At 49.7% G+C, this 27609-nt stretch overlaps 1 protein-coding gene across 3 annotated transcripts in view; it reads right to left on the bottom strand.

Annotated features, from left to right (window-relative positions):
• Nucleotides 1-2150: 2150 nt before the first annotated feature.
• LOC140426645 (pre-B-cell leukemia transcription factor 1-like) overlaps nt 2151-27609 on the bottom strand; it is a 697347-nt gene continuing 671888 nt past the window's right edge. For all 3 annotated transcript variants that reach the window (XM_072511713.1, XM_072511712.1, XM_072511711.1), the window contains one exon: nt 2151-2309. In XM_072511713.1, the coding sequence (XP_072367814.1) occupies nt 2217-2309 (93 nt within the window). In that variant the 3' untranslated portion in view covers nt 2151-2216. The remainder of the gene's footprint in view (nt 2310-27609) is intronic.

Below are 27609 nucleotides of genomic sequence, written 5' to 3' on the forward strand. Positions count from 1 at the left end.
ACTGACAAGCAATGGGGAGAGAGAATCCCGACACCAGCGAATGGTGTGGCAAAATGCTCTATCCTCACTAGAAGCTGTAGCGGAGCAGACTCGCGGAGGAATCCAGGTCTAAATAGGTACAGACCCAGGTTTAGTACTGAAAATGTATACAGCGGTCAGGATGGAGGGAAGTGACAGAGGATAGGTTCTTAGTGGGTGGGATATATCACCACCTGTGTCTGTTAATGCAGAGTCAGGGCATGGGATTAGGGTGGATAGGTCCAATGGGTATGTTGGGTGCAATAGTCTGCTTCCATACTGAGATGGCTTTGCTCTTTCCACACATAGTGATAGACGGTAAGTGGAGGATTTAACAGTTGTGTCTGACTATAGGGGCTGTGTAGTCTCACTGTCCAGGAGGAGGGAAGGATCATCTGTGGTAACATCCAGGAACTGACAAAGTCAGGAACAACAGCATCGAAGGTAACTGCGGTCTTCAGCTAGGTCTGTAAATCACACTGGTCACTTTGAGCAACTGGGAGGGATTTTAACCTGACCTGGCTTTGCTCTCAGTCGCTGGAGAGTAATGTTAGTGTAGTGTGGAAGACTGTTGTTTCACCAGGTCGAGTGGGACTCCTGCCCATGTGTTTTGTGTTAGACACGTCTCTGGGGGATGAGAATCCCGAATCAGGGTGGTTGTCTACAAACGATCACAAAGCCAAATTGCAGCAGCCATTTTGACTGCTGTTAAGGAGGATATCAGCAACATGCCTGGACCTCTTTAATTTGTTACCCTTCACTGTCAAAAGAGTCAACATCTGCCATCTGACAATGAACAAGGAGCAAAGGGTTGGAAGTTCGATGGACAGAGTTCACGTTCTGATACTTGACCTCTCCTTGCTCCATCCAGCGTGTGATGGCACATTAGCTATTAACCCACCTTAAACAGCCCAATGGGGCGACGGGGGCACTGCTGCCTCACAGCGCCAGGGTCCCGGGTTCAATTCTAGCCTCAGGTGATTGTGTGGAGTTTGCACATTCTCCCCGTATCTGCGTGGGTTTCCTCTGGGTGTTCCAATTTCCTCCCACAGTCCAAATATGTGCAGGTTAGGTGGATTGGCCACATTAAATTGCCCCTTAGTGTCCAAAATGATGTGCATATTAGGCGGGGTATGGGGATAGAGCGGGTTTGTGGACCTAGGTAGGGTGCTCTTTCTGAGGTCGGTGCCAATTCGATGAGTTGAATGGCCTCCTTCTGTACTGTAGGAATTCAACGGTTCTATGGTAAGTAGGAATCAGGGACAATGTCAGTGTATTAGAGGCATAGAAAGTGTAAGAGGCAGATGCAGCACACAAACCAGCAATCTGTCTGAGCCCAGGCTTGGTGTAATGGAAAGCGAGAAAAAGGCCGAAGACACAGTAACCTTGGAAACCATGACAAACTCAAATTCAGGATTAATCTGGCCAGAAGTGGATCTGGCAGGCGGGCGAAGGACTGTTGTTGTCACATTAAGAAAGGTGGGAATGTGGGATATGCAGATCCAACCGCACAATCAACTGAGGTATTTAAAAGAAAGACTATTCCTTAAAGTAAGTGACTTAATGGACACCAACGAAGAGAGGGGACCTGCAGCTAAAAGCTGATATGGTTCACAAAATGGCGGAGGAGAATTCTGCATTCTGCACTGGAGCTTTGTCTAATAGGCACCCATGGGAGATGGCTCACACCCTGGGCTTACTCACTCACTCATTCACTCACTCAAGAATTCAATGTCGAGATAATGCATTTCCGTCGGTTAACCAAGATGCAAGTGCCTGACAGAAATAAAATTTGGCTTGAGCAGGCTAAAAACTAGTTCAAAGAGGTAGAGTGTGAGCACTGCAATGTAAGGATAAGGGGATTCCTCGTTGGTCTCAGATGAAGTCATAATGGGGCAATTGTCCATTTGGAGAGGTGTGAAGATGTTTTGTTCCTGTGTTACCTCACAATGTTCACTTAGAGAGCAGACAAAGAAAGACTGAACAAATTGTCCCAATTGGCTGTCAAGCACCCACCAAAAATTAAAGAGAAAGCTGATTGGGGCTTTAGTCGGTTCACCCTCCCCCCCCCCCCCCCCCCCCCAAACCCCCCAACCTCCCTCCCCCTCCCCCCACCCCCCCCCCCCCCCCGCCCTTGTCTGATTGGTCAGTGCAGAGTGAAAGCCCATGGGCTGCCGGGATGCCCTGTTGCTAGGAGATCAGTTGGAGGTATCAGATTGGACACTTCCAGGGCCTTCTGTTGGTGACGTCACTGAAGATGGGGTAGTTGCATCCTGCCAACCTCCATTAGTCTGTGGGAAGAAAGAAATGGCTTCAAGCAAGGAATGGAGTGAGGACACTGCTGATTGACAATTATACTGACAAGGTCACTGAAACTCACGTTTACACATTTAAGCCGTTTGGAAACCACTTAAAACTCCTCTTTAAAAAAAAAATGATTTTATGTCACTGCTACTGAATTAACTCTCCCCCTCCCTCCCAAATGTTAGCTTCCAGCAAAATCTTGAATATTGTTTAACATTTTCCATTTCTTCGCGATGCCCAAAGCGCCTAATGAGGGAGTTATTGCTGAAGTATAGTCACTGTCAGAATGTCAGGAAATGAGGAAGCCAACTTTCACATAGCAAGATCCCATAAACAGCGACAGTATAACAGATCAGATAATCTGCCTTTTTGCTGTTTCTTCCGGGTTGAATGTTGGCTCAGACATCGGGGAGAGCACCTCCTTCCCAGCATCCGCCCCTGCTCCCCCCCCCCCCCCCCCCAACCCCCAGTTCTTGTTAGGTGTGGTACTAAGAGAGTGCTGCATCTGGGGAGGTGATGTCCACTAGACCAAGGCTCTGCCCTCCTGAGCAAGTGGATGTGAATGATCTCACAGCACTAATCCGGGGTACTTAGGCTCACACCAACTCCCCAACCAACCCCATTAGGTTCAACTAATCATTTTTTAAAAATAAATATAGAATACCCAATTCATTTTTTCCAATTAAGGGGCAATTTAGCGTGGCCAATCCACCTACCCTGCACATTTTTGGGTTGTGAGGGTGACACCCACGCAAACACGGGGAGAATGTGCAAACTCCACACGGACAGTGACCCAGAGCCGGGATCGAACCTGGTACCTCGGCGCCGTGAGGCAGCAGTGCTAACCACTGTGCCACTGTGCTGCCCTTCGGTTGAACTAATCATGTGCTCCATCGACCATTTCCAGGATTTTGCTATGTTCCAATTCCTACTACAGCAAGAACAAAACATCTGCATTTGTATATCACCTTTTAATACAATAAAACCACGTAACGCACCTCACAGAGGTATTATAAAGCACGATTTGACACCGAGCTACATAGGGTGGCACGATAGCACAGTGGTTATCACTATTGCTTCACAGCACCAGGGTCCCAGGTTTGATGTGTCCAAAGTCCAAAGATGTGCAGGTTAGGTGGATTGGTCATTCTAAATTGCCTTTAATGTCCAAAATGGTTAGTGGGGTACTGGGTTACGGGGATAGGGTGGAGATGTGGGCTTAAGTAGGGTGCTCTTTCCAAGGGCCAGTGTAGACTCAATGGGCCAAATGGCCTCCTTCTGCATTGTAAAAATTTTATGATAGGGAGAAGGTTTTCAGGAATACCTTAAAAGAGCAGAGAGGGTTGGAGAAGTGGTGTGGTTTAGGCAGTGGGATTCTCCGACCCCCCGCCGGGTTAGAGAATCGCCGGGGGGTGGCGTGAATCTCGCCCCCGCTGGCTGCCGAATTCTCCGTCGCCGGGGATTTGGCGGGGGTGGGAATCGCGCCGCGCCGGTCGGCGGTCGCTGGCAGCGCCACCCCCCCACGATTCTCCGGCCCGCGATGGGCCGAGTGGCTGCCCGTTTTCGGCCGGTCTCGCTGGCGCGGGCGGCCTCCGGGGTCCTCGGGGGGGCGTGGGGGATCTGGCGGTACTCCCACGGTGGCCTGGCCCGCGATCGGGGCCCACCGATCCGCGGGCGGGCCTGTGCCGTGGGGGCACTCTATTCCACCGCGGCGGCTGCTGTGGTCCTCTGCGATGACCGACGCGGAGAAGATCCCCCCCTGTGCATGCGCTGGGATGACGCCAGCACACGCTGGCTTTCCCGCGCATGCGCCAACTCGCGCCGGCAGGCGGAGGCCCTTCGGCGCCGGTTGGCGTGGCGCCATGTCTCTTCCCCGCCAGCCGGCGCAAGCCACTCCGGGGCCGGCCTAGCCCCTGAAGGTGCGGAGGATTCCGCACCTTTGGGGCGGCCCGACGCCGGAGTGGTTCACGCCACTCCTTGACGCCGAGACCCCCCGCCCCGCCGGGTAGGGGAGAATCCCGCCACTGTGGCAGCTGAAGATACAGCCAACAATGATGGGATGATCAAAATCATTTCACCTAATTCACAAGAGTAGCTGTGAAAGATTCAGGACATGGTAAGCTGCAATGTAATAGGCAGGTTTTCTTTTCAATCTCCGATATCGCCCACTTTCCCTGAGCTGATCAACTGAGCAGTTGAGTAGCTTTAAGTCTTCCATTCAGATGCCAGGCGACATGGTGGCACAGTGGTTAGCACTGCTATCTCACAGCGCCAGGGACCCGGGTTCGATTCCGACCTCGGGTCGCTGTCTGTGCGGAATTTGCACTTCCTCCCCGTGTCTGCGTGGGTTTCCTCCGTATGTTCCGGTTTCCTACCACAGTCCAAAGCTGTGCAGGTGAGGTGAATTGGCCATACTAAATTGCCCCTTAGTATCCAAAAGGTTAGTGGGGTTACGGGGTTGCACGAATCAGGCGGGGGAGTGGGCCTAGGTAGGGTACTCACGGTGCAAGGTCGGTGCAGACTTGATGGGCTGAATGGCCTCCTTCTCACTGTGGGGATTCTATGATATTCTTTGTGCTCTTAACCATTGAATCATCCGAATCAGGTTAAGCGAGGGGTACCTGTATCTAAGGAAGGATGTGCTGGCCTTGAAAGGGTCCAGAGGAGGTTCACAAAAATGATCCCTGGAATGAAGGGCTTGTCGAATGAGGAACGATTGAGGACTCTGGATCTGTACTCAATGAAGGTTAGAAGGATGAGGGGGCGACCTTATTGAAACTTATAGGACACTGCGAGGCCTGTATAGCGTGGACGTGGAGAGGATGTTTCCACTTGTACGAAAAACTAGAAACGGCGGTGATTCTCCCAGCCCCGCGCCGGGCCGGAGAATCGCCGCAACCGCGCCACGCCGCCCCGACGGTGCGCGCGATTCTCCAAGGTGCAGAGAATCGGCACCATTTGCGCCGGCGCGTTTGGTGCGCCGCCGGTTGCGGTCCGCCGATTCTCCGGCCTGGATGAGCCGAGCGGCTGCGCAGAAAAGGCAGAGTCCCGCCGGCGCCGTCCACACCTGGTCGCTGCCAGCGGGAACTCTGCGCAAAGGGTCGGGGGGCTCCGTCCCTGGGGCGGGGGGCGGGGCGGCCTCCGATGGGGTCTGACCCGCGATCGGGGCCTATCGATCAGCGGGCCGGCCTTCCCCCCCCTGGGCCTACTTTGTTGCGCGTCCGACCCCAGAACCCCCGCGCCATGTTGCGTCGGGAGCGGCGCGTTCTGTAAAGCCACCGCGCATGCCCGGGTTGGCATCGTTCCCAGTGCGCGCCAGGAAGTGAGGCTGGAGCGGCGTGAATCTCTAGTGCCCGCGCCCGTTTCGCACCGTCGTGAAACGCGACGGCGTGAACGCCGGCGCGGACACTGTCTCGCGATTGGAGAATCGCGCCCAGAGGACACAATCTCAGACTAAAGGGACGATCCTTCAAAACTGAGATGAGGAATTTTTCAGCCAGTGGGTGGTGAATCTGTGGAACGTTTTGTTGCAGAAGGCTGTGGAGGCCAAATCACTGAGTGTCTTTAAGACAGAGATGGACAGGTTCCTGATTGATAAGGGGATCAGGGGTTATGGGGACAACGCAGGAGAATGGGGTAAGAAACATATCAGCCAGGATCGAATGATTGAGCAGACTTGATGGGACGAATGGCCTAATTCTGCTCAAATATCATAATGGCACATGAGTTCATACCTCAACCAGGTAATGCAGCGGGGGGGGACCTCGAACATGGGGCAAGGTTGTCGGTCGAGGCATTGAAATGAAATGAAATGAAAATCGCTTATTGTCACAAGTAGGCTTCAAATGAAGTTACTGTGAAAAGCCGCTAGTCACCACATTCTGGCACCTGTTCAGGGTGGCTGGTACGGGAATTGAACCGTGCTGCTAGCCTGCCTTGGTCTGCTTTCAAAGCCAGCGATTTAGCCCTGTGCTAAACCAGCCCCTTGAGAGACACGTGACACCAGCTCAAGCATTTGAGTCCATGGCTAATGGATAGAGAAATTAATTCTGAAGTCCGACCAGCCAATCTCAGCCTGATCCGCTCTCAAAGGGGAATAAATGAGGGAGGACAGAGGGTGAGAGAGAGAGTGAGGGAGAGAAAGAGAGAGAGTGAGAGAGAATGATCGTCATATCTGTTAGGTTGCCACAATAGTACAAACCCAACTGGTGTCTCTCAGGCCCTTACAAGGGGGGCCCAGCACATTACATTTAGTTCAGCTGTAGCTTAGTGTGTAGTGCTCTCACCTTTGAGTGAAAGCGGTTGTGAGTTCAAATCCCTTGCTAGTCAGTATTGTACGTAGTCCTGCTTGAAACTCCAGTGCAGTACCGAGGGAGTGCTGCACAGCTGAAGGTGCTGTCTTTTGGACGCTCTCACAGGGGGATGCAAAGGATCCCTTGGTAATATTTCGAAAAAGAGCACGAGAGTGTTTTCTCCAGCATCCATGCCAATATTTATCCTCAGGCGATGTCACTAACAACAGACTATACAGTAATCATCTCATTGCTGCTGGTGGGAACTTGCTGTGTCTGAAAACTGGCTGTTGTTGCGACAATGACAACACTTGGTTGGTGCTTTGGGACATGCTGAGGTTATGAAAAGCACGGCATGATTGCAAGTCCACCTTTTCCTTTGTGGATCCCCCCCCCCCACCCCTGAACTTTGCACCCATTATTCACGATCGCTTGCGACCATTATGAGGAGCAACTGTTGTTTTACAGAAGAGCTGCTGTACTTGACGGAGTTAGTTGTGGGAGGAATGTTTGCCAGCTTGTGCCTCGCTCTTCTATCAATCTCATCATATGTGATACCACCACCGTCAAAGTATTTTTTTGCCCTATCCTCCTTTACTGCACTGACGTGCCAGCCTAGATTGTGTGCTGTGGTAGGCTATATTAGGGGTATCGCGGTACCTAGGTGGGATGTACCTTATACTGTAGTTTGAGTGGTGGAACCTGCCTGCTGGTTCCGCCCAGCAGGCGGAGCATAAGAGTCTGTGTTTCACCCACAGCAGTCATTCTGTACCGGAGCTGCTGGGGTAACTACTTGTTCATTAAAGCCTTCAATTGGACTACAATCTCGCTTCAGTATTGATTGATCGTGCATCATGTGCTCTGGTTTCTGAGGTGTGGTTTAAAGTTCTGACCCTCATGTTGGGAGTAACGTCCCAAAAAGCAAACCATGACACCCTTGGGGACAGTCATGGAATTCACAGAATTCCTACAGCGCAGAAGGAGGTCACTCAGCCCATCGAGACCTTCAAAAAGATCATCCCCCATTGGCCCACTTCCCTGCCATATCACCATAACCCCACCTAACCTTTGGACACTAAGGGCAATTTATCATGGCCAATCCACCAAACTTGCACATCTTTGGACTGTGGGAAGAAACCGGAGCACCCGGAGGAAACCCACGCACACACGGGGAGAATGTTACAAACTCCACACAGACAGTCACCCGAGGCTGGAATTGAACCCGGGTCCTTGGCGCTGTGACACAACAGTGCTAACCACTGTGCTGTCCACAGTCGTGCCAGTAAAGGGTGGCATTTAAACTCGCAACCTTCAGGTGGAAGCGTGGTGCCAATTTCCCCACCCGCAACCCCCAACCCCACCCCCTCCTGCCCCCCACCCACCCAACCAGCCCCACGCCACTGGGATTTCACCCTGCACACTTTCCCTTTAAAAAAGTTAAAACGAAATGGCTGATCGAGCAAGCCCTCTCCCAAAAGGTCATGATGGAACAACTCGGCAAAGAGGCTATTACAAAAAATTACTGCCTTCAAGATGGCAAGGTAAGTATAAGGGGCAGAAAGCAGAATCAATTTTGTGTCAGGAAAGCTGGCAGATTAAAGTGCGCTGGGGACATTAGTCAAAATTTAAATGCCATTAGCTGAGCTATACAGAAAGAGCCTCTTGGCAGCCTCTCATTTTGAAGCCTGTTATTTTATGGTAAGTACTGCCCAGTCCCTCTCACAATCTGTATGAGCAGGCGGTCAGAGCAAGAGGGGGGGGGGGGGGGTAAATTCCAATAAAATGTACTCTTGTTGAGAGGCTGCTTCCCTGTCAGTGCCCTAATTGCCCTTGTTTCCTTAGGTTTTTCGTTTCCGCTGTTAAGGCTATATAAAAAATCCCACTTTGCCTGTCATTGCAGCTGATAGACAGGATCAGAGGAATGTTTTACACCAGGATTGACAGCGGTGATTTGATGCCGCAGGGTTACCATCCTCGGTGTCAGCTCCTTGCAGGCTGAAGTCAGTTAACCCTGTGAAACCCTGCAAGGTGGAAACGGCACAACACACACACAGGAACACACTCACACACAGGAATCAACACACACACATACAGACAAAAACACATACACACAGACAAACATATAGGAACACGCACAGCCAAACACACAGTGACACACACAGACAAACATACAGGGACACACAGAGGAACACCCACACAGACAAACACACATGAATGTACACTTACACAGACATACACACCTATAGACACACACACACAGACACAATCACTCACGCAGGAACACACACACACTCATTCACACACACACATTCATAGCCAAACACGCACACGCAAACTGACTTTCACATAGACTCACACACACACATTCACTCACACAGGAACACACTCACAGGAACACACACACACATAGACACAGGAACACACGTACACACAGACAAACACACTCACTCACACAGGAACACATGCACACACATAGAACATACAGTGCAGAAGGAGGTCATTCGGCCCATCGGGGCTACTCCGACCCACTAAGCCCTCACTTCCACCCTATCCCCATAACCCAATAACCCTTCCTGACCTTTTTTGGTCACTAGGGCAATTTAGCATGGCCAATCCACCAAACCTGCACATCTTTGGACTGTGGGAGGGAACCGGAGCACCTGGAGGAAACCCACGCAGACACGGGGAGAACGTGCAAACTCCAGACAGACAGTGACCCAGCAGGTAATTGAACCTGGGACCCTGACACTGTGAAGCCACAGTGCTAATCACTTGTGCTACCGTGCTGCCGCACAGGAACACACACAGGAACATACAGACAAGCACACTAACACACACAGGGACACATATACATACACTCACACAAAGACAAAAACCACACACAAGAACACACACACACTCACAAACACACACAGAGGAACACATACAAACACACACACTCATACAGGAACACACACAGGCAAACACACACACATGAACACACTCACACTCAGACAAATACACTCCTTCACACAGGAACACATGCACACAGACAAATACACACACACAGAAACACACACAGGAACACACAGACAAACACACACACAGACAAACACACTCAATCATGCAGGAATACACAGACACACACATGAACACAGACACACAAACAAACACACTCTCACAGAAGCATACAAAGTCAGATATACACACACACAGGAACATGCACACATTGTAGCCATCTGGGATGGCCACTTACAACCAGGAACAGGGAAGGTCGCAAAGCATAGCGGGAAAAATGGACAATGCGAGATTCAGGCAGGCTCAGAGCCTGAATGTATATTTGCGAGTGAGGAATCCAGACGGTATCGAAACCCCCAACCGATTAGCATTTGATGGCCCATCTCCGCCAGACAAAGGACTGATACTTGAGCGACCGATACAACCCCAGACATTTCGGTGCCACTCCCTGTACTCGGGAAGCGTAAACAGCAGGGTCAATGACCACTTGGGACACGCCCAGCCATCAAGGCACCCGCCCCTTTATTGGTTCGAATTGAACACAGTGATCAGGAATTACCCAATTGGTGGGTCCAAATTGAAGGACTGCCCAAGGATAACAAGAGAGACCACCATGTGTTCGGCCTCTCTTGGACCTGGCGCTCCGGCAACGTCTGATTCCAATTGCAGCTCCACCAGAAGCAAGTTCAAGTTCAACGCCCGCTACCGGACGGATGAGCCTAGCTGAGCAGCAGTTACTTCTACAGTCCCGATAGATATAGATCTGAACAACGGCCATTGTTCCTCTGACTTTAGCCGGGTGCCTGAAGTTAAGTACAGGTTGTCATGGTCGGTAGGTGTAGTTTAACTAGTAATGTTTATGTTGCATGATTAATTGTGTGTGTAAATAAAGTACCCTTGACCTTGAACTAACTAACTGGTGTTTGGCTCTTTGATCGATATCCGGTTGAACCTTGTGGTGGTATCATTTGATACCTGGCGACTCTGAGCAATAGAATATTGATATCCAAAGAAAGCAGGGCAACCTCACTGACTGCCATATTTACAGTAGGTAAAAAAGGCAACAGTTATTGGCGACATCTGACGGGACTCGACCCAGAAGTGACCGTGTCACTCCGAGAGAACCCACAAAATGTTTGAATTGGAAATCCATATTGGCAAAGTAAAAGAAACCACAAGCGAAACCAGTATCGATCAAACCTCAAAAATTCGGAAGTGTGTAATTTGCATGCATACTGCCAAAGGGATATAAGGTAACCTTGATAGATTTTGTTGCGTGAAACTTTCGGGAGTTGCGTAAACCGGAAAATAGCTTGAGTCACACCCGTGTTGCACCACCGCTTTATTCCCCCTTGTTCCAAATTCCCGGTAGAAATAGAGATAATCATAGGGATGGCAATGAAGGCAATGGAACGCCTTATGCATCCACAAGAGCCCGAGGTTGCAGCGACCAACAAGCAGAACAGAGGATACCTTATTCGATAAGATGACAAAAGCTTTAAAGAGGTTTCTGGGGAAACATTCGATTCCGATGGCTCTGATGACTCAAATAGGTCAGTCTGCTATAAAGCAGAATATGGAAGATACACTACTAACAGGATGGCAAAATTGTACGGCTACGAACAGGGCCCAAGACTATAGAAGGAGATCGAGACAAGGAAATTATGAAGACAGAAACCCAGTTAGAACTTACAGTAGGAAGATGAATCCCAGAAATGCCCGGGGTATGATAAATCGATGTTTTCGATGTGACTCTCAATACCATTATGTCTTCAACTGTCCAAAACTTTATGATAGAGTGTTTGAAGCGACACATGACAAGGAAGAGTCAGAAGGGGAAAAAGATAGTGTTCAGAGAAAAGACATTGTCCTATTAACAAGCAGTTTTACGCCGGTAATGAGGGTGTTGGTTGCAGAATCCTTCAGTTGTGCTGTATTGGACAGTGACTGCACATCTACTGTGTGTGGAATTGACTGGTTAAAATGTTACCTGGACTCCTTGAATGCTGAAAGTCGTAACAAGGTTAAGGGATTTGAAAGTTCCACAAGTTTCAGGTTTGGGGTTGATAATACTCTGAAGTCGCTGAAAAGAGTGGTGATCCCTTATAATATTGCCGGAGTGAATCATTTCATTAGCACGGATGTTGTATCAAGTGAGATACCTTTGCTTCTGAACAGACCGTCGATGAAGAAAGCACACATGAAACTGGATATGGAACACGATAATGCAACAGTTTTTGGAAAGACGGTGGACTTACAATTTACAGGCTTTTGTTTCGGTGCAACATCGTGGGCCGAAGGGCCTGTACTGCGCTGTATTGTTCTATGTTCTATGTTCTATATGGGAGGAAGAGATTAGGAAATACCTAAAGGGGAAAGGATGGTCCCTATGGTCGGAATTTTGTGCGAATGAGGAAACAGGTCGTGGCAGCATAGGACAGACTTGGTGGGACAGCCTGACCGAGATCCACAAAAAAAATTTGAGTAAGGTTCGTAAGCCAATGGCAATCGTGTCCTGCTTGGCACAATTGCGAGGCACAGAGGAGGCTGTGAGGACGCTCCGTAGACAGCTTGAGGAGAAAGAAAGGAGTAGAGAGGGAAATGTTAGCGAATGTGGGAGAGTAAATGAGCAACTCCGGGAGCAGCTAGCGGCGAAGGACAAGGAGATGGATGATGTCAAGAGGGCACACCAATCTTGTCTCGCCCACCTCAGCAGCTTTCAGATTCAATACGATAAGGTCGACCAGGACACGCAACGTGTGGTTTTGGTAAGAGAGGAAACAGAGAACCAAGTAGAACAGTTGAGAAAACAGTGTGAGGATTTAAAGGCAGCCCTCCGAGCACACCACAGTTCCACCACGGAACAGAGGCAGAGTTCGGTGGATCATGCCAAGTGCAGGCAGCAAATTGCAAGATTGTAATCACTGCTATCCGTTCAGAATAGGTTCAGAGACACCTTTGGCCCACAGTTAGATCAGGAAGATAGCCCCGATTGGCAGGAACTTAGTGAAACGGCCCAACGATATGTGAACAAGACAGAAAATCAGAATAGAGCCCGGAGGCCCCGAAAAGGAAAGCACCCGCACCACCGACTGCACAGGCAGCACCCAACCCAATGAACCCCATCACCATGCAGCGTAGAGTAACAACAGAAGACCAAGAAGGGCCTGTTCTGTGCTGTACTGTTCTATGTAACCCGATTTTGTGTACACCACCACACTAACCATCACCCAGTTAAGAGATGCCCGTGATATAATTGAGACTTTTCACCCCACGTCAGACCAACACAACTTTTTCGAACGAGTTAGGCAACAGCCCCTCATGTACGGTCTGGGCGAGCAGGAAGAAGTAAAGCTCATAGTGATGAGCCTTGACCCGTCGGTTAGTTCAGCCCTTCCCGACCCACAAAATGTAGGAGGAGGTAGCCTCCAAGATATGAAAACAGCCATTTTAGACACCATTGGCTACAATAGAGGAGATCCGGTAGAAGGACTCAACCGGTGCAGACAGAAAAAGGGAGAGAATCCAACAGCATTTGCTGGACGCCTCTGGAGCCACTTTACCGCAGTATTCGGTGAGTTAGCCCGCGCCCAGTTATCGGTAGACAATACGGCCAAATGGACCCGTATTGAAGTCTCCCACGCCACAGAGGCAGGACAAAAAGCCTGTACAAATTACGACCCTTCAGACCCGGCACACTGAAGCGATTATCTAGAGCTTGGGAACAGTCCCTACAGAAAAAGACAGACCAGGAAAGAGTAGACGCCAACATGAATCCAGTAAGGGCACACCAAGACCCCGCATGGGTAAATGAAGGCAGAAGTAACACACAGCACCCTAAAGCACAGGAATGCTACAATCGCAGACACGAGGGACATTACGCCCGAGAATGCAATGCCCCCCCGAAACAGCAATGGAATCAGCCCACAAATGCCCCCCTAGAAACAATGCCAGACCCATCCACAGCGTTAGCGCCCGAGCAGATAATTTGGCCATAAATGGCACCGATTGACGGTGTTTGGGCTCCCCAACTTGGGTCTGCAATACCCTTTGGGATAAGTCCGGAAGACCGGGAGTTGCAGGCACAATCCGGGGACACCCAGTAGAGTTCCTTTGGGACACAAGAGGGTCCCGAACCACGTTAAACTCCTCCACGATGTACCAGTGAGATATATGGCCCACTACAGACACCATTACCCTTAGTGGCTTTATAGGTCATCTCCAGCAGGGACACATTACAGCCCCTGTGGATGTCCAGATCGGTAACATTAAAACAAAACACTCAGTTGTTTTGGTAGATTTACCCCAGACAGCAGAACACATCTTGGGAATAGATCGTTTAGGACCCGTAGCCCATGCCTCATGAGCTTTAGATCTAGTAGAGCAGGGATTTTCAGCCCGCGAAAGACACCTGCTAGCAGTTTTCTGGGTGGTACAGTACTTCTCGTACATAACCGGACTCAACCCCGTGACCATTTTGACCGAGCACACCCCGACACAGCTTTTATTAGATGGTAGACTAAAAGACGGCACAGTAAGCCAAATTCAAGCAGCGCGCTGGACCCTATTACTACAAGGACGCGACATTTCGGTAAAACGGACAAAGACGCACACGTTTCTGGCCGACAATTTACACTATGCAGGAACCACACATGAGTGCGAGATCATTGCACCCAATCACAGCACAGGCCCCTTTGTTCCCAAGTAGGTACCGAAAAAGACAGGCATCCGACCACAGACGACCCAGCCCACAGACAAAGCTCTAAAAATGTATGTAGATGGCTCCTCCACAGTTCTTGATGGAAAAAGAATCACAGGATGTGGAATTTATGTAGTGGACGCGCTTTAGAAGAAATCGCATTCAAGTTGTCTGGATATTTAGGTTCGCAGGCAGCCGAGTTAGTAGCTATTGCTCACATTGTCCAGCACCCCGATTTGTTCCCGACCCCAGCAGACATATATTGAGACAGTTTGTACGTCTGCAACAGCCTGACAGAATTCCTGCCCCTGTGGGAATCTAGAGGATTTATATCCGCCGAGGGGAAACCCCTATCCTCAGCGCCATTACTCAAACACATCCTCCAGTCAGTGAAAGGTAGAAAATATGGAATAGTTAAAGTTAGAAGTCACCATTGTTCCTCCCCACCCGGTAACGTAAAAGCTGACGCTCTAGCGAAAGCAGGCTCACGACATGGCCACTTTTGGCAACCCCCCGAAAGCGCCCCAGTACACGCGGTTCAGGTCTCACAGACCAACATTCAAAACCTAGCCCAAGCACAAAAGGAAGATGAGACACTAAAGGAAATTTTAAAAGGAAACTTCCCAGCTCACTATGATAAGTTTAAAGATTCTTTAACAATCCATGAGGGAATCGTTTTAAAGGACGGTATTTCTGTGGTCCCCACCCAGGATAGGAACCAGATTATTTGCAAATTCCATGACGGACACGGACACCAAATGATAGAATCCACCCTTGCCCACCTCAGACCTCTCTGCTGGTGGCACAATTTAAAAACTGACGTAAGCCACTATGTTGAGAATTGTTTGATTTGACCACAGAACAACCAGGACAGATATGCAAAGAAAGGTCAGCTAAGTCATACCCGCCCTGTTAACAGCCCGTGGACAAACTTGCAGTTAGACTATATTGGTCCCCTTCCCCCCTGCAGAAATGGATTTAAATATGTGTTGGTCATCATCGACACATTCACAAAATGGGTCGAAGCTTTCCCTTCAAGAACAAATACGGCCAAAGCCACGGCAAAACTTCTAACTGAACAGATTTTCACTAGATGGGGACTCCCCCGTAGTATTGAGTCAGACCAAGGTTCGCACATCACAGGCAGGGTCATGAAAAATGTCATGACGATTTTTGGCATAAAACAGAAGTTTCACATTGCCTATCACCCGCAGTCCAGCGGCATTGTGGAACGCATGAATCGGACACTAAAGGTCACAATTAGGAAGATGGTACAGCAACATAATACGACATGGGACACAGTGCTCCCATTCGCACTGATGTTCATTAGAATCACGGTGTCGAGTTCGACAGGTTACAGCCCCCATACCCTCATGACCGGACGATCCATGAAGGGTACCGAGTATTTATTTGGACTTGAGTTGGCCAGCCCCGCAGTCACCACCCTTACCCACGAAAAAGCGGTCCAAAACATGTTGGAGAATATTAAAGCAGCACAGCTCGCTGCAGCTGTTCGACTAGACGCTAGACGAAAGCAGAGTGAGGCCTACTTTGATAAGACAGTACACCCGACAGAGTATACAGTCGCACAGCAAGTCATGATCTCCCTGTACAATCCTAGCTCATTCCTCTCCCTTAAATTTGCAGGACCCTACTCAATTTCTGACAAGGTAAGCCTCTCAGTTTACAAGATCACATATCCGAATGGAAAATCAGGATGGTTCCATATAAACCAGCTTAAAGTTTATGGGACGCAGTGCAGCCACTCGCACCACCTCTCACTAGCAATGGCAGACAGCGGAGACCCGCCCACTGACAACCCAATCCAGCCCCCCCAGCCGCGACAGCACGTCCACAGAAACGACCTTGACTCCGCCCCCAGAGTCCAATTTACCCCAACACTTGATTCGCCCGCTAGCGCTAGCGCTAGCGATAGCGACAGCGGCAGCAGCAGCACAGCGGACGCCCTTGTCAGACCCGAACAATGGAAACACAGACCAGGCCCCAGTCACTACGGCCCCAGTGACACCGACCACGATATGTTCAGCCCCTTAGAGACAATTTATTTGCCGTTACCAGAACCTGACCCACCAACCGACGCTAGCGACACCCCCTTGCCCCTACTGCCCTACAGAATACGAAACATTGGCACCGCGACAATTCCTGTCGTCTGACACAGAACGATGAGATGGACCCCACATCGGCACACGCCACATTGGCACTAAACCTCCAGGCACAAGTTTGGCACCCGGGAAATGGTGATGACTCCGAGTCTGACTCACACCATGCTAACCCCTTGGAGACTCTTTTTGGAATGGAACCTTGAGGTGTCCAGATGATGAGAGACAGGAACCGATTGAGATTTACGGTGTCCTACTCTCTGATGGAAACTGCCCACTTTCTTCTTTAGTTTGGTTTTTTAATGTTGAATGTTCTCTGTCTTGTATGACTTTGTGTGTCGGCCTCACGAAAATGTCTTGATACAGTTATGACTACTTCTCTGACGCCACATGGCAGTTAAAGGCACAACTTTGCTGACGTCCATATATCCTCAAATTCTTACCACTCTTGGAAGGTCACTCAGGCAGTGGAGTAATGGCACTGATCCCCGCCCTGCCTGAGGACCCCCTATACATTTGGTCCGCCAAGCTCGGGTAGTGGAGCAACGGCACTGATCACCGCCCTACCCGGGGATTCCACCCATTCTTGCCCTGCCATGGATCATACTATTCGGAAAATTATTTTTGAAACTCTTGCTGTTCTTTTTACAACTGTGGTTTAAAGAATGCACTTTTTCCACAACTTTTGTCCCCTTTCCGGCGACCCTTTGGTTGCTATTCCCCCCACCTGCTATTTACATGTTCAAAACACTTGATTGAAATGAGTCTGCAGAGGATGGAGAAATTGTCCGCCCACTCAGCCCATCAAACACAGGCTGCGAGAGTGCTCACACTGTGACAGAATTTTTTTTTCAGATGTCTTGTCTCTCAAATGGTTGGTTTAACAAAAAAATGAGGGAGTCACATATGGTGACGATTCTAAATGGGAAATTGACATTAAGGAGAAACTGACAAACGAGATTATTAAGCAACAAGATAATAACAGATATTATGCTTGTACCACCAGGAATATACGGATAAACCTGAAAACAGAGAAAGATACAGACGAGATGAAGATGAACCTGATGATCTGCATCATGATCGTTGTTGGAGCAATACAATTGCGCGCGTTACCCGCCCCTACACCCCTCACCACACAGGCCCCAAACATGACTACCCAACACAACATCCCTAGCCCGGACACTACACCACACATAGACATAGCCACTGATACTCTCACATGGTGTGATAATAACCATAAAATGGTACTCCCTTTCGTACACAGTAGAACCCCTACTGGTTATAGCTATACTTAGCAGTGTCATCCAGACGATCAGACTTCGGAAATGGTGAAGGAGAGCCTCCCGCCCTCCAGTATACAGACTTAGAGCCCCTTTCCTCGGACTCCAGCAAACCCCACACTCTTTCTGAACCCTTCCTCCCTAATACATTTCCGTGGTTGTTATTTTTTTAATAAAGTTACTTTCTTTGTACATGGACATTGGTGATAAGTAGGAATGTGATGCTGCTATTGTGTATTTTGTATTGTAATATAAGATCTTTGGTTATTAGATAGCAGCATGAGTGTAGTTTAGTTAAAGACGGTTAGAGGTTCCCTTTTTGTGTAAAGAGACTGAAATGTATGTTTGAATGCTCAGTGCCCCCTTAGAATTTTTAGAGATATGTGTTGTATTAGGGAAAACTTCAGTAAATATTTTGACCCATAGGACAGAGTACGATAGAACCTGTCCTTGATTTAGGGTACCCGGCATGTCGGAGAACAGGAGAAGATCCAGTAGTGTGATCCTTCATGCTTGGCGTTGAGGATTAAGAGGACGGAATGTAGCCATCTGGGATGGCCACTTACAACCAGGAACAGGAAAGGTCGCAAAACATAGCGGGAAAAATGGACAATGCGCGATTCAGGCAGGCTCAGAGCCTGAATGTATACTTGAGAGTGAGGAATCCAGACGGTATCGAAACCCCCAACCGATTAGCATTTGATGGCCCATCTCCGCCAGACAAAGGGCTGATACTTGAGCGACCGATACAACCCCAGACATTTCGGCGTCACTCCTGTACTCGGGAAGCGTAAACAATAGGGTCAATGACTGCTTGGGACACGCCCAGCCATCAAGGCACCTGCCCTTTATTGGCTCAAATTGAGCACAGGAGTTACCCAATTAGTGGGGTCCAAACTGAAGGACCGCCCAAAAGAGCGCGAAAACCCCCAAGGATAAAAAGAGAGACCACCATGTGTTCGGCCTCTCTTGGACCTGGCGCTCCGACAACATCTGCTTCCAATTGCAGCTCCACCAGAAGCAAGTTCAAGTTCAACGCCCGCTACCAGACGGATGAGCCCAGCTGAGCAGCAGTTACTTCTACAGACCCGATAGATATAGATCTGAACAACGGCCATTGTTCCTCTGACCTTAGCCGGGTGCTTGAAGTTAAGTACAGGTTGTCATGGTCGATAGGTATAGTTTAACTAGTAATGTTTATGTTGCATGATTAATTGTGTGTGTAAATAAAGTACCCTTGATCTTGAACTAACTAACTGGTGTTTGGCTCTTTGATCGATATCCGGTTGAACCTTGTGGTGGTATCATTTGATACCTGGCGACTCTGAGCAATAGAATATTGATATCCAAAGAAAAAGGGCAACCTCATTGACTGCCATATTTACAGTAGGTAAAAAAGGCAACAACATTCACACACAGACAAACATACACACACACACAGACAAATATACTCACACTTAGGTACACACAGAAACACACACACCGGAACACACACATACACTCACAGACATACACACACCCATACACACAGACATGCACATGCACATACACACACAGTCACACACACACAGGAACGCACACACAAAACCCATAAACAAGAACACAAACAACACACACACGAACGCACACAGAAAAACACAGACACAGGAACACACATATACACAGAGGAACACATACACAAGCACACACAAAACACAAAGACAAACAAGAACACAGATGTAGGTACATACACCTCTCTCCACCCCTACATACACACAGGAATGCACACACCGTACACAGACACACACGCGCACAGGAACACACACACCCATTGGAACACACATGCAGAGGAACACACACACTCCACACTCAGACATGCACATGCACAGACACACTCACACAGATACACTCACACAGACACACACACAGGAACACACACAGACACATTTGTTCAGGAAGCACTCCTGACTACGTCATGAGACATTGATCCTTTAAAGGAATATTGGTCACCCTCCAATATGGGCAGTGGCAGAATTTGCTATGGATATTCTCCAAAGTAATATTTACTGTGGCTACTATTTCCCTCCAAGAATTGGGGTGTCCCCATTTTGCGTCTTTATCTAGCTGTTCTGCCACAGCCATCTGAATTCAGTATCATTCTCAGTGATATGGCAGCATTGGTTCATACAGCGACAGCAAAGCTGAAAAAGATCCTGCCGCTACCTTGAATTTTACCACACAGAAACAGGCCATTCAGCCCATCTGACCTGTGATAGTGTTTATGCTCCACATAAGCTTCCTTCCACCCCAATTCACCTTGGCAGCATAATCTTTTAACCTTTTCTCTTTTAGCTAATTATCTGGCTTCCCACTACTTGAGACCATGCTATTCAATGAGGCCGAAGACTGTAAACACCCTGGAGAAGGTTCAAGAAAGATTTACAAGGGTGATTGGAACCATCAGAACACATTTAAGCTCTTTTCTCTCGAAAAGGGAAGGCTGAAAGGTGAACTAACTGAGTGGTAGGATTTTGTCGGGTGGTGTCGTTTTCCACCCCAGCCACCTAAATAGTCTCCCCTGATACCAGCTTTCTTCTTCTCCAAGGAGCCTTTATTGACCAACTGCTGTCTTCTCCCAACAGCGCCAGAAGCTGCTGTGGCCAGGCTGGGATTGCAAGCAGTCCCCAGAATCCAAGTCCCAAAGTCCCCAACTAGAAAGTGTAGGGGTCTCCGGGTGGGTAGGGGACATGTGGCCTGTGCAGGTCGGGAGCGAGGAGTGGAGGTCTTTTTGGAGGGACCAGGGATGTGGGGGCAGAACTTGTTGTGTTGGGGGAGGGAGGAGGGAAGGGGTGGATGGGTGTGTCCAATGTGGAAAGGAGGGCATTGAGGGAGGTGCCCACCCCCATTCTCATCTGAGGCCCGATCAGGATGACTTGCTGGGCTTCTCCTTGCCACTTAACCCCTCCCACCTGCTTAAAAATTGCTTCAAAACATACTTTGAGGCCCACTGCATCAATTGGGGAAAAGCTGCCTGTAGGCCTCACCCATCCCGCCGTAAAATTGAGACAGGTTAGGGCAGGGGTAAAGCGGTAAAAAGGACATCGAGGAATTTTACACCCGCCCCCACCACCACCACCAGTGGAAGCAGGCAAAATGCTGCCTGGGATCTTCATCACTGGGAAGGCATTTGACCAGTTGGGTGTGGAGACGTTTTTCTACTTGGGACAGGAACTAAAATGATAGTCAATAAATATTCAATAATCATAAATAAATTCAGGAGTGTTCAAATATGGATCTTGAAATCACACGGAGTGGTTAAGGTGAGTAGCATAGAGGCATTTAAGGAAAAGGGTGTTGGATACAGGAGGGAGTGAGGAAAAAAAAATACACTGACAGGGTCGGAAGAATAAGGGGCGGGATTGTCCGAGTGATCAGCGCAGGGGCAGAGAATGGATGTTGAAGCTGAAATTCGGTCCAACGCCGCTCCCGTGATTCTCCGGTCTCCGGTGAATCGCCACGAATCGCGCGCGCATGGTCTACGCGCCGCGGGTAGGGGGCCATTGATAGAGGCCCCCGCGGCGATTCTCCGACGAAAACTGGCCGAGTTCCCGACGGCATGGTTCTAACCACGTTTTGCCTGTCTGGAATGACCAGTGGTGGCTGTGGAGTCAGTCTGCCCTGGTGGGGGCGGGGGGGATCCTTCACCGGGGGGGGGGGGGGGGGGCGGCCTCACGGATGGTCAGGCTATCGATCGGGGGCCACCGATCCGCGGGTGCGCGCAATCTCAGGGGGGCCTATATTTTCGGGGCCGCTCCGCGGTGTGAGTCCGCCATTGCGCACAGCGTAGCCGTCACCGTGCGCATGCGTGGTCTCCCGACCGGAAGTGCAGGGCCCTGTATCGGCAGCCAGAGCTGCGAGGAGCACTCCGGGGCCCTGCTAGCCGACTTCAGGTAGGAGAATCACTCTGGGGCTGGATTCTCCAATAATGGGGCTATGTCCCCACTCCAGCATCAAAACGCAGGTGTTTCACTCTCTGGTTAGAACGCGGTTTTTCGGCCTCAACGCCCACTGTCCGCACCCGCGCCAATCACATTTTCAGGCGCTGAGGCTCGGAGAATTCCGCCTCTGGACTTTCTTCAGGAAAGTCCAGAGTGAAATGCCCGCGTATTGACGCTGGAGTTGGGACATAGCCCATTATTGGAGAATCCCACCCATAGTGTGGAGAAGGGACATGTGGACTAAAAACACTGGGAAAGATCTATTTAGTCAAGTTGCCTGTTCCTGTTCTCTGGTCACTATGGCTGTGTCAGTAGTGACAACATTGCCTCGGCCGGTTCTGGGAGCCCTGACTAGATTTCTGATCCTCAAGCGGGTAACTGCCTGCAGTCGGGGCTTCCAGTCCTTTCAGGAATGAGGTCCCGCACTCAAGAGCCATCAACCAATTAGGGGGGCCGGCAGCTCTTCACTTCCAGCAGTGCCACTGGGAGTTGTGGCCACCATTAGAACTGCAGGTGGTCAGGTCCAACCAGTATGGAAAAGGCCCCAGGACTGAGATTAATGTGTGGGGTTCACCAAAGAGCCAAGTCTCTGCAAGGGGGTATGAGTGGTCGGTGATGTAGGTGCAAGGCAGGTCCTGTAGTATGGGGCATCCCTTGTTGTTATGGGGGTCCCGTGGGCCACGGAATCCCTGATCAGGAGAGACCATCCCCTAACAGCTGCCCTCTCCAACCCCTGCCCCCACTCCTCTCGATCCCTCAAGGGGTCTCCAAGGTACACTTGGTGATCTCCTCACATGGTGAAGTGCATACCCATAACTGGTTCAAAAAATCAGTAGGTATGGGAAGAGACCCTGGTTTAGTTACTTAAGCCTTCAATTAGCCTTAGGGCGATAGGGTCATCTACAACCTGCCCTCTGGATGGTTAAATATCAATGGCGACTGGGAAATTATGAGAATGCCATCCCTGCCATCCATCATGCCGCCCACTCCCGCCAGCATCCCAGAACATTCCTCGGGGTGTCACAAAATCCCAGTTTCTGTAGAGCTGTGCACTCCGTATCCTCCCTTGTACCCTGAAATAGCTGGTCAGATTTCGAGACATTTTCTCCTTCAGTGGCATCATAAAAGGGGACAAGGTGGGCACAGCCCACTCACAGTGCTAAGGGAACTCTACACAACATGCCTGCTGCCAGGCTGTAAGTTTAAAGTGAAACACACAGTGACAAGAGCATAGTCATGGGGCACACTACTCCCATTCTAAACAACCGGCCTGCACACAAACTGGCTCCCCAGCTTTGAGGCAACAGGCCCCCAACCAGTCCCAGCAACAACCGCACAGAACCAAGACATTGCTGAGGCCGCCTCTGCGGGGTGTCACTGGCCTCAGTCACAGGGCAAGGTGTACATTTTCTGAGGGGTGTCGCTGGCAAGATCGGCGTTTGCTGTCCAACCCAAATCGTTTTGAATGGCTTGGTAGGTCATTTAAGAGTCAACTATGTTTGCTGTGTGTCTGGAGTCGTATGTCAGCCAGAGTCGACCAGGTAAGGATGGCAGATTTTCTTCCCTGAAGGGGATGTTATGACAATCAATGTTAGTTCACCATTACTGAGACGAGCTTCAATTCCAGATTTATCAATTGAATTTAAATTCTGCCAGCTGCCAGTCTGGTGGGATTTGAACCTGCATTTCCAGAGCATTAACTTAGACCTCTGGATTACCAGTCCAGTGACGATAACACTACACCACCATCTCCCTTTGTTTCCCGATTGCCAGTCGGTGGTGTGTGAGTTGACTTCAGGTGAGGAAAGCGCGGTACAAAAATCCATCAGGCGAAACCATGAAGTTAAGCAATGCAATCGAAACAGGACTGTTCCCGTACCAGCCTCCCCGAACAGGCGCCGGAATGTGGCGACGAGGGGCTTTTCACAGTAACTTCATTTGAAGCCTACTTGTGACAATAAGCGATTTTCATTTTCATTTCATTTCATTTCCCACAGACCTCCAGGACCTGTTTTTTTAAGGCTGACAGTCTCTGATAGCAGATTGCGTTCTCCTACCTTGCAATAGCCAGAGCACCCGGCTTCACAGATTCCTCTGTCGAGAAGCAGGTGATTCACAACATGCTCACACCATCAGCCAGTTCTGGGACGAGACCCTAACTGTGGAACTGGGAATTGTTAATGAACAATGCCCGATACCAGCGTCTAATAGCTCTGATTAAATTGGGCTTTCGCTTAACAAGAATTGACTGCTCTACTTGCAATTAAGACAGTGATGGTAAAGACAGTTACATAGAAGGCAGATGCTGAGCACAGTCTGTGGATGTCAGCCGGTTTCTATGCCGCTGTCATTTCTTGGAGGCAGAATTTAATGTGCGTCTCTTTTTAATTCTTTAAGCCAATTTGCAAAATGCTCATCCACTCAGTCATGTGGAGTGTCTGCACTGCATGCATAGTGACTGCCAAGGAAACAGACTTTAAGGTGTGAGCTGCCCGTGACTGACACTCAGTGGGTTACCTAGACGCTGCACAGAGAGTGTCCATTGTCTGATGGCAATAGTCAGGAGGAGGATATGCCAGTAGGCCTTCCCAAGAAGATAGTGGGCTAAGATAGTGTCGAGGACCTGGATGCCGTGCTACAAGATGCTCAATGACCTCAATGATGCATTGAGTGATCAATGCATCTCCAAATATCAGGGGCGGGATGCTCTGGTCCCCCAGGGATTTCCCATTGAAACACCGCAGGCTGCTGTGAAACCCGCTGGCGGGGAGGACACTGCCAGAGGGAAAAGTAAATTCGACATCCGGAGAATTCCGATCCATGTCCCATCAACTGCACCATTTGCCTCATGTGCTGCTCAATGCCCCCTCTCCCTCAGCTTCCCAACAATCTATCAGGCAGGATTCCGAACCATCATAGGCCCAACTCAACCTCACACACTTACCACTGCTGCAAACCTCACAATCCCGGCTGACAGCTTGTGGTCACTGCCAGCTATTCAACCATGACAATAACATTGCTCAAACACATTGCACCCCACTCACTGACACTTCAACCTCTCTTGTCGGATGAGGTGGAGACAGATGGAGCTAACTGGTGGGGGACAGGTAATGGCTGCTTGTCTTCACCTGGATGGAGGAGATGAGGTACTCAGGTTATGACTGAAGTTGCAGCCAGCAGCAGGGTTGGAGATGATGCAATGCTCACTCTTAACCCTCCTTTCATCATATCACACTTCCTCTCATTGCACAATCTCTACTGGGTCCCAAAGGTATCCGTCCACCAACCCCCACTCTCTCCTCAGTGCAACCCTACCTTGTACCTTACTCCTATCCAATGGGCAAGGACTGCCATTTGGCCCTTCAATGTTGCTGATGCTAAAGAAACACTGCCTCTCTCTCTCTATCTTTCCCTCTCTCACCCTCAGTGCTGTCAGCACAGATACTGACACTCTGTACTACAAAGGGTAACACAGAGGTGGGATCTGCGCATGGTGAGTCACTGGACACAAGTGTGTTGTAGCCAGGACTGGGGAAAGGTTAGTGTGGGTGCCAGCTGCCTGGAGGGCATGGTTGAATATGAATTCTGCTGCAGAGGCTTGATATGAAGACTTTAATATGGGGACGTATCGGAAAAGATTGATGGACATGCACACACAGGTGGCTGGTACAGTGGGTCACCTGCTGGAAAGCCTGCCATCACTGCCATGGAGCATGGTGAGAACAACTCCAACTTGACACTGGGTTTTGCAAGGACCTTGCACCCCTACCTTTCCAGTGTGAAAATGGTGGCCAGCTCTGTGTGAACACGTGTGGACCCAGCGATTGGTGGCTGATGTCTCAGCTTCCACTGCAGCACAAGCAGAAGCCACTTAATGTGAGTGCTGCAGTGGAAGCTCAAACTGAGGTAATGAAATCTTAGCTTGCTGTCACACTGCCACCATGGCTGTGGATATCAGTGTTCAAAGGGGCTCACAGCAGTCCAGTAATATGTGATTCGGAAGGTTATTGGGATTACTTAGACGCTGCCTGACAGGGGTTGCTAAGGGAAAGGAGTGGCTCCATGGAACGCGATCACTCTGTCCTCTATTAGGATGACAGTATTCATCCTCCCACCACTGCCACTCCACCACAGCCCTAACTGTCACCTGTCAACCAGCCAGCCCAGGCTGCATGGCGAGGTGAAGCCTGGACTCTAGGCCCATCGTTACTTGGCACCTCCTGCGAGGCTCTCGGCAGCCTCCCCCAGTGAATGGCAGCAGCCATTAGGATGACTAAACCTGGCAAAGGCACCCACAAGACAGGCATGAAGGGAATTTACAATGGTGACTTGTTGACACCGGTATGGGATTGGGTGGTTTCTTTGAAATGTCTGTTTTGTGGCGGCGTTGATTTCAGTGTTGTGGCCAAGACCCTGATGGCCATAACAGGGAGAAGTTAATGGGCTGAGGGGAGACTCTCGATGACAAGGGTACTGAGGTCTCATTCATAGTGGAGTCCAATGAGCTGATCATGAACAATGCAGTGGAAGGGGGATGTGTCACTGGCCTCTTCTTTACCTCCTACTCCGCATCCTCCTCAGGCTGATTTCTGGTGGTCAGGGCAGTGCCCTCACAATGCCAAGGTTGTTCATGATGCAGCAGCAGATCACCATGAATGGTAAACCACATTCTGGCCATACAGACATCCCAGAGGCTCTGAGAAATGTGACTGGGTCCCATTGCTGTGATCAGTCATGTTCTGATAAATGTTAGATTTCCTTTTAGCCCCCTTGAGCGCCCTCACTGGGGTGTTGGCTGTCAGGCTCTGGGCAGACTAGTGCACTAATCTGCTTATCCATAACTGCCTCAGACCCAGTGCTAGCTGAGAGACACTGGTGAGCAATCTCGGAGCCAGCACTGGGCCCCAGGCACATCTGGATAAGCAAGTTAGCGAGGCCTCTGTGAATCTCGAATCAGGTGCCCGGGAAGCCCCAGAGACCTCAGGAATGGATCCCTAGAACTGGTGCTGAGGGAGAATTGGAAAAAGCTGGCTCTTCAGCCTTGTCCAAGAGCCCAGAATCATGATCAAGCCCAGTTTCGTTCACATACAGCAGCTATGGTGAAACTTTACACTGTCACGGTGTTGCAGGGGTCCCAATTGGAGCTACTGAGCCTAATTCCTCCCTATATTAAGAGCAGGGAAACATCACATGGTGAAGTATTCAACAGGCATTCTACTGGCCCCAAGCAGCTAGTGGGAGGTAAAAGTCCTCAAATCACCAATCATATCACAGTTCATTATATCAGAAACTGATGAACACTAAATTTGGAAATATGAAAACGCAAAAGGTGTTCTAATTTAGGTGATGTTGGAGGTTGCGGGGGGGGGGGGGGGGGGGCGGTTACTAATCCATTTGAAAAAGAGACCTATCATTTTATTTCATCACAGCTGATTGTATTCTAATTTCAGCCTCGATTCTGTGACCTTTAGGACCCTTGTCTATCAAACATCTATCAATCTCAGTTTTGATACTTCCAATTGATCTCCAGCCTCAATATCTTTTTTGTGGGGAGAGTTACAGACTTCCAGGATAATGTGTGAAGACGTGTTTTCTGGCATCACCCATGAGTGGTCTAGTTCACAGTTTAAGGTGATGTCTCCTTGCTCTGGACTCCCCAACAGAGGAAATAGACTCCAGTGAGGATGGGGGCGGAGGGGGGAGTGGAGGGCGCTGGCGTGAGGTCAGGTTTGAATGGCTGAGGGAGAGGGTCAAGTGGGCATATGACCTTGGGGAGCGGGGACTGACTCCGATGAGCACCAGGGAAGCCCAAAAGGATGCTTCCCCCTCTCCCCTTTCTGCCTGATACCACTCAGTGCAGTGTATGTTGCTGGGCTAGCCATTTGCTTGGGTTCTCCACCAGTCACAGAGAGTCGTTGCAGG

The sequence above is a fragment of the Scyliorhinus torazame genome, chromosome 7 (assembly GCF_047496885.1).
Source record: "Scyliorhinus torazame isolate Kashiwa2021f chromosome 7, sScyTor2.1, whole genome shotgun sequence".
NCBI classification, from domain to species: domain Eukaryota; kingdom Metazoa; phylum Chordata; class Chondrichthyes; order Carcharhiniformes; family Scyliorhinidae; genus Scyliorhinus; species Scyliorhinus torazame.